Source organism: Scyliorhinus canicula, chromosome 1 (genome assembly GCF_902713615.1).
Source record: "Scyliorhinus canicula chromosome 1, sScyCan1.1, whole genome shotgun sequence".
Lineage (NCBI taxonomy): Eukaryota > Metazoa > Chordata > Chondrichthyes > Carcharhiniformes > Scyliorhinidae > Scyliorhinus > Scyliorhinus canicula.
In genome coordinates this window covers 94,113,543-94,133,792 of record NC_052146.1, presented here as the reverse complement: position 1 = coordinate 94,133,792, position 20,250 = coordinate 94,113,543, and the positions used below count along the sequence as shown (strand labels likewise).

Genomic DNA, 20,250 nt, shown 5'->3' with positions numbered 1-20,250 from the left:
GCACTGCCAACCTGGGCACCTTGGCAGTGCCACCATGGCAATGCCTGGGTGGCTGGATGATACTGCTAGGCTGGCAGGGGCACTGCCCAGCTAGCAGTTTACAGGTGCCAGGTTGCCTCTGCCAGGGGACAGGCCCGGGATGCCTTGCCCATAAGAGGCAGGGTGAGGGGGGAGGGGTGCTCAAGGACCCCAGGGGCTGAGGTGGGATGCCTGAGGGGGATCGAAAGATCTAGGCGACCTTTAAAAATTGTGCCCTGATCCGCAAGTCCTCTTCCTGAACTGACAAGCTGAGCCAAGAAACACCCCAATAAACCCACCCAAAACGAGACTCTCTGTTTTTGTCCCGTTGAATCGCGCTCTATATGCATGTGTATATATATGTCTGTGTATATATCTCTTAGTATGTGTTTATATCTTTATATGTATACACTATATATGCAATATATATATAGATGTATATATTATAGATAACATGTGTATATATAACCTTTCAAACAGAGGGCTCACCTACCTTTTTTCTGTTTTATTTTTACCTTTTTTCTTTTCAAAAGGTTTTTGAAGGGAACACGAACGACCAACAACTAGTTCGCAACAATTTTATTCCATCGTTTGTGGGACGGTACATTCGAATTAAACCACTGACATGGTCCCAAAGAATAGCTATGAAGGTCGAGCTGATTGGCTGCAAGGTCTTGCAAAGAATCCGACAATTTGGTAAAAACCCAATTTCTTTTCTTTTCTGGTTTTGCTTTGTGGGAGGGGCCAGGGGGAGACGTCAATCTTAATTATCCAAGGTGGTTGAGTCAGGCAATGTAAAGGCTTTGGTACTGGACTGGTAACCCAGAGGTTGTGAGTTCAAATCTCAACACAGAATGCTGTAAAACTGTCCTCATTAAATCTTTCCTCATTAAATCATCGGGCCTCACGGTAGCATGGTGGTTAGCATCAATGCTTCACAGCTCCAGGGTCCTAGGTTCGATTCCCGGCTGGGTCACTGTCTGTGCGGAGTCTGCACGTCCTCCCCGTGTGCGCGTGGGTTTCCTCCGGGTGCTCCGGTTTCTTCCCACAGTCCAAAGATGTGCGGGTTAGGTGGATTGGCCATGATAAATTGCCCGTAGTGTAAGGTTAATGGGGGGATTGTTGGGTTACGGGTATACCGGTTACGTGGGTTAAGTAGGGTGATCATTGCTCGGCACAACATCGAGGGCCGAAGGGCCTGTTCTGTGCTGTACTGTTCTATGTTCTATATTCTATGTTCTACTCAGGTGAAAAAAAAAGTAATTACCATAATGTCATAAAATGCATCCAGTTCACTTTATTGTCCTTCAGCAGAGAAAACTTCTTATACCTATCCAATATTATGATCCCAGACCAGCCCCCAACAGTGACTACGATACTGGACATATTTAATTTTAATTTTATAAGACTAAGGAAAGGATATTTTGCTCCAGGAGTGATTTCACAAAGAAATAGGAATATGGTATATTAAAGTAAATGTCATTACTAACATAGTATTAAAATCTTTAACATCACACCCAGAAATATCTTACATTTGTCCCTCAAACAATGCTACTCAATACAGTGATTACAATACTCTTAGTTACTTTCTTAATTCCCACTAAAACAAGAAAATAAACCATTCCAGCTCTCAATCCACGTTGAATGTCAATGGCACAGAGGAATACTTGCTTTACAAAGATACTCTTTGAGAAATAAATCTTTGACACTACTTTACAGAAAACAATCTGACTCTCATCAGAAACTCTGACTTTATGTCCACAAAGACTGTTTCAACTGGCTTGTATCATCTCCCCATTTCCCAGATAACTCTGCACTGCTATAAAGACTATTAATCTCTTTTTTACTAAATTGCAGAGAGCAAAACCTGACTCGTAGTCCCAACTCCATCCAGATCAGAACAAACTGAAAATGCTTTCTCCAAAAGTCTGATAGCTCCACCCAGCAATGACACCACCTCACCAAGCCGGAAACAAATTAAATTCCCAGCGAACCCCCTTAATCAAAACAAAATTGTATTGGCCCAAGTTTTTCACAATGACTAATTGCACCACTGGCTCCTAAAAGCTTTGTTGTCTTTCAACCTAAGAATCTTGGGGCGTTTAGCTCAGTGGGCTAGACAGCTGGTTTGTGATGCCGATCAAGGCCAGCAGCGCGGATTCAATTTCCGTACCAGCTTACCTGAACAGTCACCAGAATGTGGCAACTAGGAGCATTTCACAGTAACTTCATACTTGTGCCAATAAAAGGTTATTATTATTGAGGGCAGCATGTGGCACAGTGGTTAGCACTAGGACTGCGGCGCTGAGGACATGGGTTCGAATCCAAGCCCTGGGTCACTGTCCATGTGGAGTTTGTATATTCTCCCCATGTCTACATGGGTTTCACCCCCACAACCCAAAGATGTGCTGGTTAGGTTGATTGGTCTTTCCACAGCTCCAGATTCTTGCGTCCATTGCTAAATTGCCCCTTAATTGCAAAAAAGAAAAATAATTGGCTACTCTAAATTTATTTTTTAAAAACCTAAGTATCTTTTAAGCAGTCAAGCACGCTCGACCCAGGCTTTTAAGACTTACTTCACCAAATACTTAGAATACAATATATCTGGGGCGATGTCCCACGCCCACGACAAAACGCACGCGAATCACTCTGGACTTACCTGGAGAAAGTCCAGGGTGATTCTCCGCTTTGCTGAGGGCTAGCAGGGCCCCGGTGTAGTCCTCGCAGCCCCGGCTGCTGATACGGGGCCCTGCATTTCCGGTCGGGGATCTGCGCATGCGCACGGCGGCGGCCTGTGCCGGCCGCCCTGCGCGGCATGGCTGACCCACACTGCAAACCGGCACGCGGATCGGCAGCCCCCGATCAGTAGCCTGGCCATCCTGGAAGTCCCCCCCACCACTTGAATGATCCCCCCCGCCCCCCCACCAGGGCTGCGGACTGAGTCCCTCTGCCACCTGTGCCCAGGCACGGCAAACGGTGGCGGTGGGCAGCCTCCTTCTCAGGCCGAGGGAAAAGGGTGGCCCATCGCATCCAGCATGGTCTCCAGCTCAGCGTCCATGCAGCATGGGCCGCTCTCCTCGCTGCCATCCTGTTGACTGGGGTGGTGTGTGTGTGGGGAGGGCAGTGTGCGGCTACAGTTTGTCAGCCTTCTGAGTGGCAATCGCAAAACCGGCGAATCCCGAACCATTTCTCATTGGAATCGATTGTGCTTCATGTGGTGCGTCAGAATCGATTCTCCACCCAATCACATTTCCCAATTTCGGTTTTCCCGATTTTGCCAACAGAGAATCCCGCCCCTTATCTTAGTTGTGTTCCCATTCCAAAGAACGGGTTAATTGTCTCTCAGCTGAAGAACAATGTCATCACTTGCATATCAACCAAATATGGAGACTCAGGTTTGCCTTCCCATCAGTTTTCTGCATTCCTGCCAGGTGAATGGATATATAATGAAATAAATTAGTTCCGTTTTTTTTTATAAATGTTTTTTTATTGAGTTTTCATATTTTATATATGACAAATTACAAGTTATTAGAGAGAGAGAAAAAAAAAGGAAAACACAAAAATTTAACATGAATATTTACAGGTAAGCATCTTCATAACAATAATTGTGGCCGCCCCCTTTAGCCAGCATACATATTTTACATTCCCCAATATGGCCGAGGCACATGTTTATAGGCATTATTTATAGTTTGGTTTTGGGCCTTGGCTTGCCATCAACCCCCCATACCGAGCCCGTATCCCCCCCCCCCCCCCCCCCCCCTCCCCCCGGCTACCTTCCCCCGATTCCCGTCCATTTTCCCCTGGTTCTTGGCCACCCGACTATTCTTCCTCATGTACGTTGGCCACAAACAGGTCCCGGAACAGTTGCATGAATGGCTCCCACGTTCTGTGGAAGCCGTCGTCCGACCCTCGGATGGCGAATTTGATTTTCTCCATTTGGAGAGATTCCGAGAGGTCGGACAGCCAGTCTGCAGCTCTGGGTGGTGCTGCTGACCGCCAGCCAAACAGGATTCTACGGCGGGCAATCAGGGAGGCAAAGGCAAGGGCGTCCGCCCTCCTCCCCAGGAATAGATCTGGCTGGTCTGAAACCCCGAAGACCGCCACTATCGGGCATGGCTCCACCCTCACCCCCACCACTTTGGACATAGCCTCAAAGAAGGCTGTCCAGTACTCCACAAGTCTGGGGCAAGACCAGAACATGTGGGCGTGGTTGGCCGGGCCTCTCTGGCACCGCTCACATTTGTCCTCCACCTCCGGGAAGAACCTACTCATACGGTTTCTCATTAAGTGGGCTCTATGTACCACTTTTAGTTGCGTCAGGCTGAGCCTTGCGCACGTGGAGGTGGAGTTGACCCTATGCAGTGCTTCGCTCCAGAGTCCCCACCCTATCTCCATCCCCAGGTCGTCCTCCCATTTCCTTCTTGTTGCGTCCAGTACGGTGTCGTCCCTATCTACCAGTCGGTCATACATGTCACTACAGTTCCCTTTCTCTAGGATACTTGCGTCCAGTAGGTCTTCCAATAGTTTCTGTCGTGGTGGTTGTGGGTACGTCCTTGTCTCCTTTCGTAGGAAGTTTTTGAGCTGCAGGTACCGTAGCTCGTTCCCCCCAGCTAGCTGAAATTTCTCTGTCAGTTCGTCCAGTGTTGCGATCCTGTCGTCCGTGTATAGGTCCCTGACTGTCAGTGCCCCCCCCGTCCTGCCTCCACCTTTTGAAGGTGGCGTCGGTCAGTGCTGGCTTGAACCTATGGTTGTTGCAGATGGGAGCCTTGTCCGACATTTTGTACAGGCCAAATTGCTGCCGCAGTTGGTTCCAGGATTGGAGGGTGGCTGTCACCACTGGGCTGGTGGAGTGTTTTTTGGGTGGGGATGGGAGTGCTGCCGTGGCGAGGGCCCGGAGGGAGGTTCCCATGCAGGAGGCCTCCTCCGCACGCACCCACTCGGCTTCTGGCTCCTGGATCCATCCCCTTACTCGCTCGGCTGTTGCCGCCCAGTGGTAGAATTGTAGAAATTAGTTCCGTTTTAACTGAATGAATGAACAAATCAAAATGTAATTGGCATACATATAACGCACTTTGAAAATAACTACTCAAAAGTTTCAGCATCGTCTTCCTTCTTATCGCTTTTTCAGTTTTCTCCTTAAAGCATTCCCACCTTGGTGAAATACAATTCTACATCACCAGACAGAATTTGATACCTCACCTTTCAGTGCAGACATGCAACGTGGGTAGCTAATACTTTGTGCCTGAACCCTTGTTTCCACGGATAAACTGATGCTATGGCTTTGTAGTTCTACTTACACAAGGTGTTACCCATCATAATTTTAGCAGCGCATCTTATAAGTAACAATTTGCTCCATTTTGGGGAGGGTCAAGCTGCGAGGGAAATTGCTGAGCCAGAGAAAGTCATCAGGATTGAAAACATAATTCAAAAGAGGGAGCAAAAGCAAGATTGAAAGAGCTAACCTAGAAGGAAGCCTTCAGTGAGGTGAGGTAATAAGTGTGCGGTTAGAAAGGTAAAAAAAATGCAACTGCACTGAGCATTTGAAGACTAAAATCAGAACAGTGTCATTAGTTCAAAGAGAGAAATAGATCATCATTTTTCAAACCACAAATGTGAGATAATGTAATATGAATTGCGCTTTAATTGCTGTATTTGAAACACAAATAAACAGTTATGTAAAAATCGAAGGAGGATGTGGCATTTTACATGACATCATTTGCCTCCGAGCTCACATGACACATCCCATCCTGTGCTGATGAATTCACCACTAGATTGGGTCACTCTGTCTTCTTATAATTTCCATAAGAATATGCATGGAACTGGGGATTGAGTGGTACACTGAGTTAGATGCAGGCCTTCGCTTTTGAAAAATTAGATTTGAACCTAGCCCAGCTATTTGGTATGAAAGTCTGCTGGCTGTGGGAAACTATTAGAAACGTGTTCAGGCACCCTTAAACCTAGTTTCTGGGAATTTTCCCACACCACAAATGTGCTCATATTTCAACCATAATTGACATTATGGTACTGTGGGAAATTAGGGGGAAAATGCACTAATGCAGTAGGGATGTTCTGCTGAGTATGTTACTGAGTGGAGGGAATTTCACTCTGCGTCTAACAATTGCATCTGACTTGGAAGAGGTTTATACCAAATGCTTGAAGCAGAATAAGTTCTGTTTCGAGCACTAACATCCCTCACCTTCATAATCTGAAAATAAAAGTCATAAAAATATGAACTGAACAATTTTGCCAGATACATTGCTTATTGTGGCAGGTGTCAGTACAGTCACACCCAAACTTCTTAAATTTTACATAACTTGATCTTTTTTAAAGGAACTCAACATGATTAGCTCATGGAGAGCGCAAACACAATGATCAATGCCAGAGAGCTAAAATAACAACTATTCACCTGTGATAGAAGATCAGAGATCAAACCGAAATAAAGGCAGAAATTGCTGGAAATATTCAACAAGTCAGACAGTATCTGTGGAGAGGAACAAAGTTAACTTTTCAGCTCGAGCATCTGAACTGGAGAAAGTTAATGATGTAACCGATTAGACGCAACACTTCCCTTTTTGCTCTTCCTTTCTCACCTACCAGGGCCCCAAATACTCCTTCCAGGTAAACAAAGAACAAAGAAGACTACAGCACAGGAACAGGCCCTTCGGCCCTCCCAGCCTGCGCCGATCCAGATCCTTTATCTAAACCTGTCGCCTATTTTCCAAGGATCTACTTCCCTCTGTTCCCCACCCGTTCATATATCTGTCTAGATGCATCTGAAATTATGCTATCATGCCCGCCTCCACCACCTCCGCTGGCAAAGCGTCCCAGGCACCCACCACCCTCTGCGTAAAAAACTTTCCACACACATCTCCCTTAAACTTTCCTCCCCTCACCTTGAAATCGTATCCCCTTGTAATTGACACCCCCACTCTTGGAAAAAGCTCACTGCTATCCACCCTGTCCATACCTCTCATAATTTTGTAGACCTTAATCCGGTCCCCCCTCAACCTCCGTCTTGCCAACGAAAGCAATCTTAATCTACTCAAACTTTCTTCATAGCTAGCACCCTCCATACCAGGGAACATCCTGGTGAACCTCCTCTGCACCCTCTCTAAAGCATCCACATCCATCTGGTAATATGGCGACCAGAACTGCACGCAGTATTCCAAATGTGGCCTAACCAGCGTCCTATACAACTGTAACATGACCTGCCGACTCTTGTACTCAATACCCCGTCCGATGAAGGAAAGCATGCTGTATGCCTTCTTGACCACTCTATCGACCTGCGTTGCCGCCTTCAGGGTACAATGGACCTGAACTCCTAGATCTCTCTGTACATCAATTTTCCCCAGGACTCTTCCATTGACCGTATAGTACACTCTTAAATTGGATCTTCCAAAATGCATCACCTCGCATTTTCCTGGATTGAACTCCATCTGCCATTTCTCTGCCCAACTCTCCAATCTATCTATATTTTGCTGTATTCTCTGACAGTCCCCCTCGCTATCTGCAACTCTGCCAATCTTAGTATCATCTGAAAACTTGCTAATCACCTATACCTTCGTCCAGATCATTTATGTATATCACAAACAACAGTGGGCCAAGCACGGATCCCTGTGGAACACCACTAGTCACCCTACTTCCACCACTACTCTCTGTCTCCTGTTGCCCAGCCAGTTCTTTATCCATCTAGCTAGTACACCCTGAATCCCATGCGACTTCACTTTTTCCATCAACCTGCCATGGGAAACTTTATCAAACACCTTATTGAAGTCCATGTATATGACATCTACAGCCCTTCCCTCATCAATTAACTTTGTCACTTCCTCAAAGAATTCTGTTAGGTTTGTAAGACATGACCTTTCCTGCACAAAACCATGCTGCCTATTACTGATAAGTCTATTTTCTTCCAAATGTGAATAGATCCTATCCCTCAGTATCTTCTCCAACAGTTTGCCTACCACTGACGTGAAGCTCACAGGTCTATAATTCCCTGGATTATCCCTGCTACCCTTCTTAAACAAAGGGACAACATTAGCAATTCTCCAATCCTCCGGGACCTCACCCGTGCTCAAGGATGCTGCAAAGATATCTATTAAGGCCCCAGCTATTTCGCCCCTCATTTCCCTCAGTAATCTGGGATAGATCCCATCCGGACCTGTGGACTTGTCCACCTTAAAGCCGTTTAGAATACCCAAAACTTCCCCCTTCTTTATGCCGACTTGACCTAGAGTAGTTAAACATCCATCCCTATCCTCAACATCCGTCATGTCCCTCTCCTTGGTGAATACCGATGCAAAGTACTCATTAAGAATCTCACCCATTTCCTCTGACTCCACGCATAAATTCCCTCTTTTGCCTTTGAGTGGGCCAATCCTTTCTCTAGTTACCCTCTTGCTCCTTATATACGAATAAAAGGCTTTGGGATTTTCCTTAATCCTGTTAGCCAAAGCTATTTCATGACCCCTTTTAGCCCTCTTTATTGCGCGTTTGAGATTTGTCCTACTTTCCCGATATTCCTCCAAAGATTCATCAGTTTTAAGTCGTCTAGATCTTATGTATGCTTCCTTTTTCATTTTAGCTAGTCTCACAATTCCACCCGTCATCCATGGTTCCCTAATCTTGCCATTTCTATCTCTCATTTTCACAGGACATGTCTGTCCTGTACTCTAATCAACCGTTCCTTAAAAGATTCCCACATTTCAAATGTGGATTTACCCTTAAACAGCTGCTCCCAATCCACATTCCCTAGCTCCTGCCGAATTTTGTTATACTTGGCCTTTCCCCAATTTAGCACTCTTCCTTTAGGCCCACTCTCGTCTTTGTCCAGGAGTATTCTAAAACTTATGGAATTGTGATCGATATTCCCAAAGTAATCACCGACTGAAACTTCAACCACCTGGCCGGGATCATTCCCCGATACCAGGTCCAGTATGGCCCCTTCCCGAGTTGGACTATTTACATACTGCTCTAAAAACTCTCCTGGATTCTCTTTACAAATTCTGCTCCATCACCGCCTCCAACACCACATGTGTCCCATTCAATGTTGGGGAAGTTAAAATCTCCCATCACGATCACCCTTTTGCTCCTACATTTTTCGATAATCTGTCTACATATTTGTACCTCTACTTCATGCTCACTTTTGGGAGGTTTGTAGTAAAGTCCCAACAATGTTCCTGCACCCTTCCTGTTTCTCAGCTCCACCCATATTGCCTCAGTGCTCGAATCCTCCATCATGCCCTCCTTAATCACAGCTGTGATATCATCTCTGACCAGTAATGCAACTCCTCCACCCCTTTTACCTCCCTCTCTACCCCTACTAAAGCATCTATACCTTGGGATATTTAGTTGCCAATCTTGCCCTTCCCTCAACCAAGTCTCAGTAATACCAATAACATCATATTCCCAGGTACTAATCCAAGCCCTAAATTCACCTGCCTTACCTGCTACACTTCTCACATTAAAACAAATGCACCTCAGACCACCTGTCCCTTTGCGTTCTTCCCTGTCTACTCTTCCCCTTAGTCACAATGAGTTTATTATCTAGTAACGTACTGGCTTTAGTTGCTGCCTCTTTACTGACCTCTAACTTCCTAATCTGGTTCCCATCCCCCTGCCACATTAGTTTAAAACCTCCCCAACAGTAGTGATTTACTCTAGTCCTTTCAGTTTAGTACACTGTATTCACTATTCACAATGCTCTCTACTGCATTGTAGAGACCAAATGCAGATTGGATGACCACATTTTGAAATGCGTCCATTCAGTCACTAAATGTGACCGCAAGGTTCGGGCTGCTTCCCATTTTAATTCTCTGCCCTATCACGCTCTGACCTCTCTGTCCGCAGCCTTCCACATGAAACATGAAAGAATGAAGCTCAATGTAAGCTGGAGGAACATGTCATCTTCCAAATGGGCATCTCACAACTTTCCAGGCTCAACACAAGTTCAACAATTTCAGTTCATTTTTTAAATATAAATTTAGAGTACCCAATTGTTTTTTTTCTAATTTTTTTTTTTTTATTTTTTTATTAAAGTTTTCACAAAATATCAACAACAGAATGGAAAAAGAACCCCATAGAATTAAATACAAAACAAAACAAAACACCCCAGTACCCCCTCCCCCTGTACATAAATAATAAATTAACACCCATCAAAACACAAAGCAAACATAGCAAATATGTACACCCCCTCAGATCCCCCAGTGTTGAACAACAAAAGTAAAAACACCCCCCCCCCCCGGTGTTGCTGCTGCTACTGACCATTGTCTACCGTTCTGCCAGGAAGTCTAGAAACGGTTGCCACCGCCTAAAAACCCTTGCACCAACCCCCTCAAAGCAAATGTCACCTTTTCCAATTTAATAAATCCCGCCATGTCGATGATCCAGGCCACCACGCTTGAGGGCCTAGCATCCTTCCACTGAAGAAGAATCCTCCGCCGGGCTACCAGGGACGCAAAGGCCAGAATACCAGCCTCTTTCGCCTCCTGCACTCCCGGCTCCTCTGCCCTCCTGAGGGCATCAGCCCACATCCCCTCCTCGATCTCCTCCCCCAACTCCTCCTCCCACTTACCTTTCAGCTCTTCCACCGAGGCCTCCTCCTCCTCCTGCATCACCTGGTATGTTGCCGAAATCTTCCCCTCTCCAACCCATACCTCCGAGAGCACCCTGTCCTGTACCGTGCGTGGCGCAGCAGCGGGAATTCCACCACTTGCCGCCTGGCAAACACCCTTTCCTGTAGATACCTAAAAGTGTTTCCCGGGGGAGCCCGTACTTCTCCTCCAGCTCACCCAGGCTCGCGAACTTCCCATCCACAAACAGGTCCCCCAACCTTCTTATCCCTGCCCTATGCCACCCTGCAAACCCCGTATCCATTCTCCCCAGGACAAACCAGTCGGGGTCCACACCGAGGCCCCCACTTCCCCCCTGTGTCGCCTCCATTGCCCCCAAATTTTGAGGGTAGCCACCACCACCGGGCTCGTGGTATACCTCATTGGAGGCAGCGGCGCCGTTGCCAGCGCCTCCAGACTCGTACCCCCACAAGACGCCGTCTCCAGCCTCTTCCATGCCGCCCCCTCCATCACCCACTTGTGCACCATCGCCGCATTAGCGGCCCAGTAGTACCCACAGAGGTTGGGCAGCGCCAGCCCAACATCCCATCCCTGCTCATCCCATCCTTGCTCCGCTCCAGGAACACCCATCTCACTGTCGGAGTTCCTCGCGCCCACACAAACCCCGTTATGCTCCTGTTGACCCGCCTAAAAAAGGCCTTCAAGATACGAATGAGGAGGCACTGGAACAGGAACAAAAACCTTGGGAGCACCGTCATCTTGACTGACTGTACCCTACCCGCCAAGGGCAGCGGCAACACATCCCACCTCTTAAACTTCTCCTCCATCTGCTCCACCAACCTCATGTAATTAAGTCTATGCCCCAGCTCCGGGCCACCTGGACCCCCAGGTATCTGAAGCTCCTCTCCGCCCTTTTTAGTGGGAGCTCGCCAATCCCCCTCCCCTGGTCCCCTGGGTGAACCACGAACAGCTCGCTCTTCCCCATGTTGAGCTTGTACCCTGAAAAATCCCCAAACTCCCCGAGGATCCTCATTACCTCCGGCATCCCCCCCACCGGGTCCGCCACATATAGCAGCAAGTCATCCGCATAGAGCGACACCCTATGCTCCTCCCCACCCCGCACCAGCCCCCTCCATTTCCTCGACTCCCTCAGTGCCATAGCCAGGGGTTCAATCGCCAGTGCAAAGAGCAGGGGGGACAAGGGACACCCCTGCCTCGTCCCTCGGCACAACCAGAAGTACTCAGACCTCCTCTTGTTTGTGGCCACACTCGTTGTGGCGTCGTGAGACAGCAGTGCTAACCACTGCACCACCATGCCGCTCCTCAATTTCAGTTCATGACCCCTGCTCCCATTTTATCCAGACAGCAACTGTTGGTAATGGTTTTTCTATTCTAATTTACATCTGCTCTTGAGCTCTCTTTTGTTTCTTTACTTGTACCATTACCATCTCCGTTATCTTTGCACCATCATCCCTTTAATGTATCCTATCTTCTGTCCAATCACAGATCTTCTCTTTTATTCTGCCACCTGCCCCATTTTTTCCACCTCTGTCCTTGCTTAAAACCTGTGGCATTTGTAAATTTCCAGGCCTGACCAAAGATCATCGATCTGAAGTGTTAACTCTTGTTTTACTCCACAGGTTCTTCTTGACCTGCTGAGTATTTCCAGCATTTTCTCTTTTATTTCAGATTTCCAGCATCCACGGTACTTTGCCTTTGTATTTTTTTTTAAAAGGTCTATTGTGCACAACCAGGGCTTCCCCAATAGAGAAATACTCAACTGTTTGTTGGTTATGGTGGTGTAGTGATTATGTTACTGATCTAGTAACCCACAAACTTGAATTTAAACCCCGCCATGGAACGTGGGAAATCCAAATTCAGCTAACTACATCAATTTGGAATAAAAAGCTACCATCAGTAATGGTGGCCATTAAATTATTGGATTGCTATAAAAACCCGTTTGATTCACTAATCGATGGAAATCCTCTGTTCTTGCCTGGTCTGGGCTCTCTGGCTCCAGATGTTATTGATTCCAAACTACCCTAACAAACTACTAGGTTGCTAACTCCAACTTCTCAAGCACACTTCGGGTTGGGCAGTAAATCATAAGAACATAAATACATTGTTTTCTATTTTGTATCCTGTAATTAAGAAAACATTAGAATTTTTTTTTTTTCAAATTTATTAGTGGAGTTTTTATTTGTCTTTCATGGAGCACAGTAATGATCAATGCAGGCCAATAGGGTATAATAACCAATTTACAAAGTTATTTGCATCTGAATATAATTACCACATACAATTACCGCAGTGAAAGTCACCATAGCCATGAGGACCATTGTCTGCTCTCCCCCTTTTGAAAGAAAGCTGACTGGTGGTGATTTAACCTGAGGGTTACCACACCTCAAGTGAGCGGCAAGGTTGCAAAGGTGGGGCCTCCATAGATAACCTCAGCCGGTATGAGAATTGAACCCATGCTGCTGGCATCGCTCCAAGTCACGGAGTGGCCGTCCAGCCAACTGAGCTGACTAACTCTCACATGCTCACCCAAAAGATGTACCTTGTGTTTGTATATTGCTGAGTAGAGGGACATGTTGCTGAAGCTTTTGCTCTTGCACTCATCAGGACAAACACAAGAATGCTAAATTTCAATCAATGTGATCGCTATCAGTGCTCTTCAATACTCTGTTTTACACAAAGTCATGTTTCCAATTTTTCCGTTAAATCTGAGCATTTCCCAGATATCATTAAGATTATTGTCATTAAAATAAAGAAAGCAAGTCAAATTCAACAACCCATGCACCTATATCCCAAGCAAAATAACTGCTGATGTGAATTACCTCCTGGTACCGTGTTTAAGGGCTGTATTGACAGATCCTTGAGAAATAAATACATATCTAATCACACCGCTGAGAATGATGTGTTGGGTGCAGAGGAGGAGGGAAGGGGGAGAAGGTTAACGAGGAAATATACGAGCAGATCATAAATTATAGTATAAAGAAGAGACTATTAATCCTGCAGGGAAATGTATAGAAAACCCTTTCACTGTTGCTGGAACTACTGAAGGAAGCTCTTCAAAGGAAGCATCTGGGTTTGAAGATGATTCTGTTTTGAGGTGTCTCTGGATTGCATTTGGTTGTTCACTCTGCCTTTGTTTATCTCCAGGTAACCCACGTAGTTCAAAACCTTTGCCCAAGCCAACTGGTCCCCCCACGGAAAGCAGCACTCTGCCAGATCCAGTAGTGGTAGAGAAACACACACCAGGTAATGTGAAAAGTGCAGAGAGGCAGATAAGACAACAAAATCTGAAACCAAAATAAAAAATGCTAGAAATCCTCAATTTACCATGTCAGTGACTGTAAAAAAGAAGACCAGCTCAAGTGTAATCCATCATCAGAGATCTCGTGTAGACTGTTAGCTTTACTACATGAGTATTGCTAGGGCCAGGATGGGAGGAGTGTGCAGTTTCTCTGGCCCCATTACTCCGCAGATCATACCATTCGTTTAAAAGTTTGATTCACTCACCGAAAAGGCCAATTATTTACCTTCGCTGCTGTTAGACCGAGAATAAAAGAGACTTTAACAAGACCACTTTCAATAAATTCAGAATGAAACTCAGACAAAAGTTCCTTTTTAAAACAAATTACAAGAACTGTTGCACACACAGTTGTACTCCAGAAGTATAATTATCTATCCTTTTTTTAAAATACCCCAGCACATACACACACAAACAAACAAAGGACAAACAGATAGGGGGCAGGATTCTCTATTTCGCCGGCAGCGCACTCACACCCGCAGATTTCGCGACGGCGTGGTGATGGCCACGATGGGGAAACTCCATTGACTGACTGCTGTGACGGAGGATCCCGCTGCTGGCGGGGGCGAACCGCGCCAGAAAGCAGATCTGGCCGAATGGAGAATCCCACCCACGGTCACTGCACAGAAGGACTTTGCAGGTGTAATGACCCTCACGAGACCCACGGGGACGACCCGATTGATCTTCCAGTGGGGCTCGTGGAACACGAGCTCCCCCACTGATGAATGGAGAGGTCTAACAGTTGGAGCTCGTAAAATCAACTCTTAAAATCCGACCCGGATTGGAACCAGCACGATCGGTAGACCCAGTTGGGACTAGTTTAGCACAGTGGGCTAAATAGCTGGCTTGTAATGCAGAACCAGGCAGCAGCGTGGGTTCAATTCCTGTACCAGCCTCCCCGAATAGGCGCCGGAATGTGGTGACTAGGGGCTTTTCACAGAAACCTCATTCAAGCCTACTTGTGACAATAAACTATTATTATTAGTAATATATGCTGTACGCCGGGTTTTCTTTTGGCTAGAAAATAAGCCTATGTTTGAATCACCCTCTCGGGTCTCCTGCAGCTTTTATACTGTCGATGAATAAAATCTTGGGCTGTGATTCTGGACGTTTAGACTGCTTGCCTGTCACAACCTCACAAATTCATGTGTGGGCTCAAAAGGACCCTACGTTGGCAAAATTGCGCCACGTCGTCCTACATGAGAGGCTTTAGAGGATACTTCCTGAAGAACTGCGGGCATTCACAACCAAGTAACAGGAGCGTAGTGTGGAAGATAGCATTCTCCTCTGGGGAGTCTGTGTATTAATTCCAAGGCAAGGCAAGAAAGCCATTTTGCAGGACTTGCATAGTATCCGGGGGTGTCCAAAATGAAGATGCTTGCCACGCGCTACGTGTGGTGGCCGGAACTCAATGGCAATATCAAAAGGTTGGTGCAGCAGTGTGCGGTGTGCCAAGAACTTCTAAAGCTCCTCCCATAAGCTTCGCTCCACCCATGGGAGTGGCCAGGGCACCCTTGGGTGCGTTTACATGCCAACTTTGCCGGGCCCTTCCTGGCATCAATGTTTCCGCTGTTAATTGATGCCTACTCAAAGCGGATAGATGTATACTGGATGCCATCCACCACTTCGCAAGCCACCAGAGAGAAACTACAATTGTTTAGCATCCATGGTATTCCAAAGATGCCGGTCACCGATAACGGCACCCCCTTCACTAGTGAGACATTTCTGGGGTTTATGCAGATGAATGGAGTAATGCATATTTGGACCACCCCGTATCAACTCTCTTCAAATGGTCTGACTGAGCGGGCAGTGCAAACTTTCAAGAGGGACATGAAGGAACAAACCATGGGGCCTGTTGAAATTAAACTGGCACATGACGATTGAGGTAGCACCGACTGTGCTACTGATGGGGCAACAGCTCGGAACTCATCTAAGCTTGACATTACTCAATCTTAGTGGGAAGGTGGTAAAGAAACAAGACCTCTGGAAGAGGCATCATGACCACCAGAAGCAGGACAGAGGGTTCAAACCAAGGCATGCAGTATACGTCTGGAACCTGGTGGATACCAGGGACCCTAGAGGAGAAGACGTACTCATCTCCTGCTCCATCACGACCAGAGAACGGACTATATGCAAGCAAGTGGACCATCTCAAAAACAGAGAACCAACACCAGAGGTAGTCCCACCAGATGAATCAGTCCCTCGTCCCACTTGCCCACCATCCATGAGCCAGAGAGCACTACTCTCCAAGGACCAGGGCGCAGGTTTACATGAGATATGAAGACAGAATCTTCCATACTCTCGGGTGACAGTATGGTCAATGATAGACATCTGACAGGACCCCTCTGATAGTCAGCATGGAAACGATGCTCCACAATGCGTCTTGCACCCCCGACCCAGCTTCACATTCATTGGAAGCACAACCACGGGAAAAGGAGACTTCCTCTGCATCCAACAGCAGAAGGTCCTATGGACCTTGTGGCAGAGGGATGTAATAACCCTTTTGAGACCCACGGGGATGACCCAATTGATCTTCTCATGGAACGCAAGCTTCCCTGCTGATGGGCAGACGTCTTGCAGCTAGGGCTCGTGAATTCAACCCATAAAAGATAGCCCGATGAATACGCGCATGATTGCTAGTCCTGGTTGGGACCTATGTATTGTACTCCGCGCTGTGGCCTTTTCTTTTTGCTAACCTATGTTTGAATCACCTTTATCGGGTCTCCAGCTTTTCTAGAAGGATAAGCTTTATAACCTGAAGGATAAAGTCCACAGGGTTTGAAGCTGTCAAGCTGTCAATAGGGGCAGCACGATAGCATTGTGGATAGCACAATTGCTTCACAGCTCCAGGGTCCCAGGTTCGATTCCGGCTTGGGTCACTGTCTGTGCAGAGTCTGCACATCCTCCCCATGTGTGCGTGGGTTTCCTCCGGGTGCTCCGGTTTCCTCCCACAGTCCAAAGACGTGCAGGTTAGGTGGATTGGCCATGATAAATTGCCCTTAGTGTCCAAAATTGCCCTTAGTGTTGGGTGGGGTTACTGGGTTATGGGGATAGGGTGGAGGTGTTGACCTTGTCTAGGGTGCTCTTACCAAGGGCCGGTGCAGACTTGATGGGCCAAATGGCCTCCTTCTGCACTGTAAATTCTATGATAATCTATGATAATCTAGAACTTCCTCATGTGAAGACCCAACAGATGGAGGTTCTCATCAAGAAAGCTTCAACATGGAGGTGAATGTAGAGCTGGATGAATTCTTTTTAGCACTGTTGCTTCACAGCGCCAGGGGCCCAGGTTCGATTCCCAGCTTGGGTCTTTGGCTGTGCAGCGTCTGCACGTTCGCCCCGTGACTGCGTGGGTTTCCTCCGCTGCTCCGGTTTCCTCCCACAGTCCAAAGACGTGCGGGTTAAAAGGATGGTCCACTATAAATTGTCACATAGTTAGGTAGGGTTGCAGGGATAGGGTGGAGGTGTGGGCTTAAATAGGGTGCTCTTTCCAAAGGCCGGTGAAGACACGATGTGCCGAATGGCCTCCTTCTGCACTGTAAATTCTGTGATTCAGACGAGGTATACTTAAATGAAGATTCTCTGGCAGCAGGTAGGCAACTACACAGGCACGGTGGCGCAGTGGTTAGCACTGCTGCCTCACGGCGCCGAGGACCCGGGTTTGATCCTGTCCCCAGGTCACTGTCTGTGTGGAGTTTGCACATTCTCCCCGTGTCTGTGTTGATCTCACCACCACAGCCCAAAAAGATGTGCAGGGTAGGTGGATTGGTCACGCTAAATTGCCGCTTAATTGGAAAAAAGAATTGGGTACTCTAAATTTATTTTTTTTAAACATGGCAACTACACAGGGAATTTCAGGCAAGGCAGAGAGAAAGCAAGACAGGGCAGCCTTCTTTCTCATTTTATTCACCAAAACACACTTGATTTCAGCAATAACAGGTCCAAAACTTGAAGCTTGTCTCTGCCATGTGATTCCCAATAAATCACCCACATTTCCTAGTTTTTTTTCCCATCCGTTAAAATTATTGCAATTTTTTTGCAAATCATGCAATATTTTTCCATTTTTAAAAGAAAGATATAACTTTGAAACAATTTCCCAACTTTGAAACAATTTCCCAACAGTATAATTTTGATTCTGTAATTAAGAAATTGTTAATTGTCTCAATAATGGGCATAATTTTATTAGTAGAGCATTTTAAGTTTTACCTTTGTCTTCAAAGAGTAAATTGTAGAGCTGCAATTAATAATACGGGTGAAATAGGGGGAGATAGCCGCATAATTGCAATATCAGTAGGTAGCACTGTTGCTTTGGAGCACCAGGGTTCCAGGTTCGATTCCCGGCTTGGGTCACTGTCTGTGTGGAGTCTACATGATCCCCCTGTGTCTGTGTGGGTTTCCTCCGGGTGCTCCGGTTTCCTCCCACAATCCAAAGTTAGGTGAATTGAACATTCTGAATTCTCCCTCTGTGTACCCGAACAGGCACCGGAATGTGGCGACTAGGGGCTTTTCACAGTAACTTCATTGCATTGTTAATGTAAGCCTACTTGTGACAATAAAGATTGCTAAAATATATTAGGTGAGTGCTCTGGGGACAGGGGTTCAAATCCCACCACGGCAGCTGGTGGAATTTTATTCAGTGAGTAAATTTGGAATTGAAAGCTAGTCATTATAATGATGACCATGAAACCATTGTGAATTGCTGTAAAATCCATCAGGTTCAGTAATGTCCATTAGGGACGGAAATCTGCCATTCTTACCTGGTCAGGCCTACATGTGACTCCAGACTCACAGCAATGTGGTTACCTCTTGACTGCCCTCTGAAATGGCCTAGCAAGCCACTCAGTTAATGGGGTAAATTAGGGATGGGAAACAAATGCATTGCCAGCGACAACCACTTTGAACGATAGAGTTCAGTAGAGTATAATAACTGTCTTATAATATCCTTTTATGCTTGCATATAATTATTTTATACACACTTGACTACTTTACCTGGTGTTTAATAATGTGCCTGTAGTCCCTGGTGGGGCCTGGGACCAGCCTCTCACCATTCAAGAAATACTCTCTGTTTCTGCATTTCCCACTAAAGTGAATAACAATACATTTCTCCATATTGTCTTCCACCTGCCAAATATTTGCCCACTCACTTAGCCTCTCCAAGCATCTTTGCATCCTCCTCACAACTCACCCTTCCATCTAGTTTTGTGCTACTTGCAAACTTGGAAATATTACATGGGGCGAGATCTTCCAGCTGTTCATGCCAGCGTGATCATCCGGTCCCACCAACAACGCACCCCCGTTGAGGGTTTCCCAGTGGCAGGAGGTGGATTCAATGAGAAATCCCATTGAAAGCAACGGGACTAGAAGATCCTGCCGCCAGCCAACAACAGGCTGCCTCCTGCCGGCAAGAAACATGCCGCAAGGAGTGCGGCTAATCCCTCCCCCATGAGTTATGATTAATTCTTCCATTGGCACTAGGCACTTCTCAGATTGCATCAAGATTATTGTCATTTAAGTAAACAGTCAAAACCTCATATGTCTACAAACTAGGCAGCTCAGCAGTTAAAATCACCATGTTACTTCTTTCCCGCCTCAGTGGTGGCGGGAGTTGATGATTCCAGATTTTTATCTGTTTATTCCCAGCAGCTCAAAGCTGATAGGGTCTGACTGCAATTTTAACATGAGTGGGAGGCAGCAGTGAGTTTCTCGCCTGGTCAACACAGCAGGAATGCAGAGCACCCAGAAGGGACCCAATGCGGTACTTTTTTGTTGAGAAGATTTGATTTTTAGTTTTTAATTCCCTCCATTGCATACCGTGGCCTCACTCATCAGCTATTTAATGACCAAGTTAGCCGGAATACTGTCAGGGTCAAGGTGGCTTCATGATGACACACCTTCAATATAAGTGGTAGGCTAGGTCATCTGATAGCCATGACAAGCAGCTCCATAAAATTCCACAACTTGGTATGCTTTTTACTCAGCTCCAGAAAAAGTGAGGATTAATGCTTTTTGGAGGATTGTTCTCCATGTTCATCGGATCAATGTTCAATCGGAGTATGCTGAGTAATTTGAATTTGTTAAACTCCACAAACTTGGATTCCTAAACTTTGACGAGGCCAATCTGCAGCTCATTGCTCTGCATTTGGATAAAGTGGGTGTGTCCCTCCCGACTGGCACATCACTCCATATCTCCAGATAATGGCAGACACGTGACCCATTTCTCAGTCTTTTGGTGTGGAGGCTCTCAAACACGGCAGACATGTCAGAGAAATAATCAGTTGGAAGGGTTCAGCTTTGGTTTTGATAACTCTGCCATGTCACATCTATATAGTGGCTTTGACAAAAGCACAAATA

General features: G+C 46.4%; 1 protein-coding gene across 3 annotated transcripts in view; it reads left to right on the top strand.

Moving 5' to 3' along the window:
* The window catches only part of si:dkey-34d22.1 (discoidin, CUB and LCCL domain-containing protein 1), a 217,039-nt gene that overhangs the window by 179,771 nt on the left and 17,018 nt on the right, over window positions 1-20,250 (top strand). For all 3 annotated transcript variants that reach the window (XM_038795524.1, XM_038795503.1, XM_038795513.1), the window contains 2 exons: window positions 552-714; window positions 13,749-13,847. In XM_038795524.1, coding sequence (XP_038651452.1) covers window positions 552-714; window positions 13,749-13,847 — 262 coding nt within the window. The remainder of the gene's footprint in view (window positions 1-551; window positions 715-13,748; window positions 13,848-20,250) is intronic.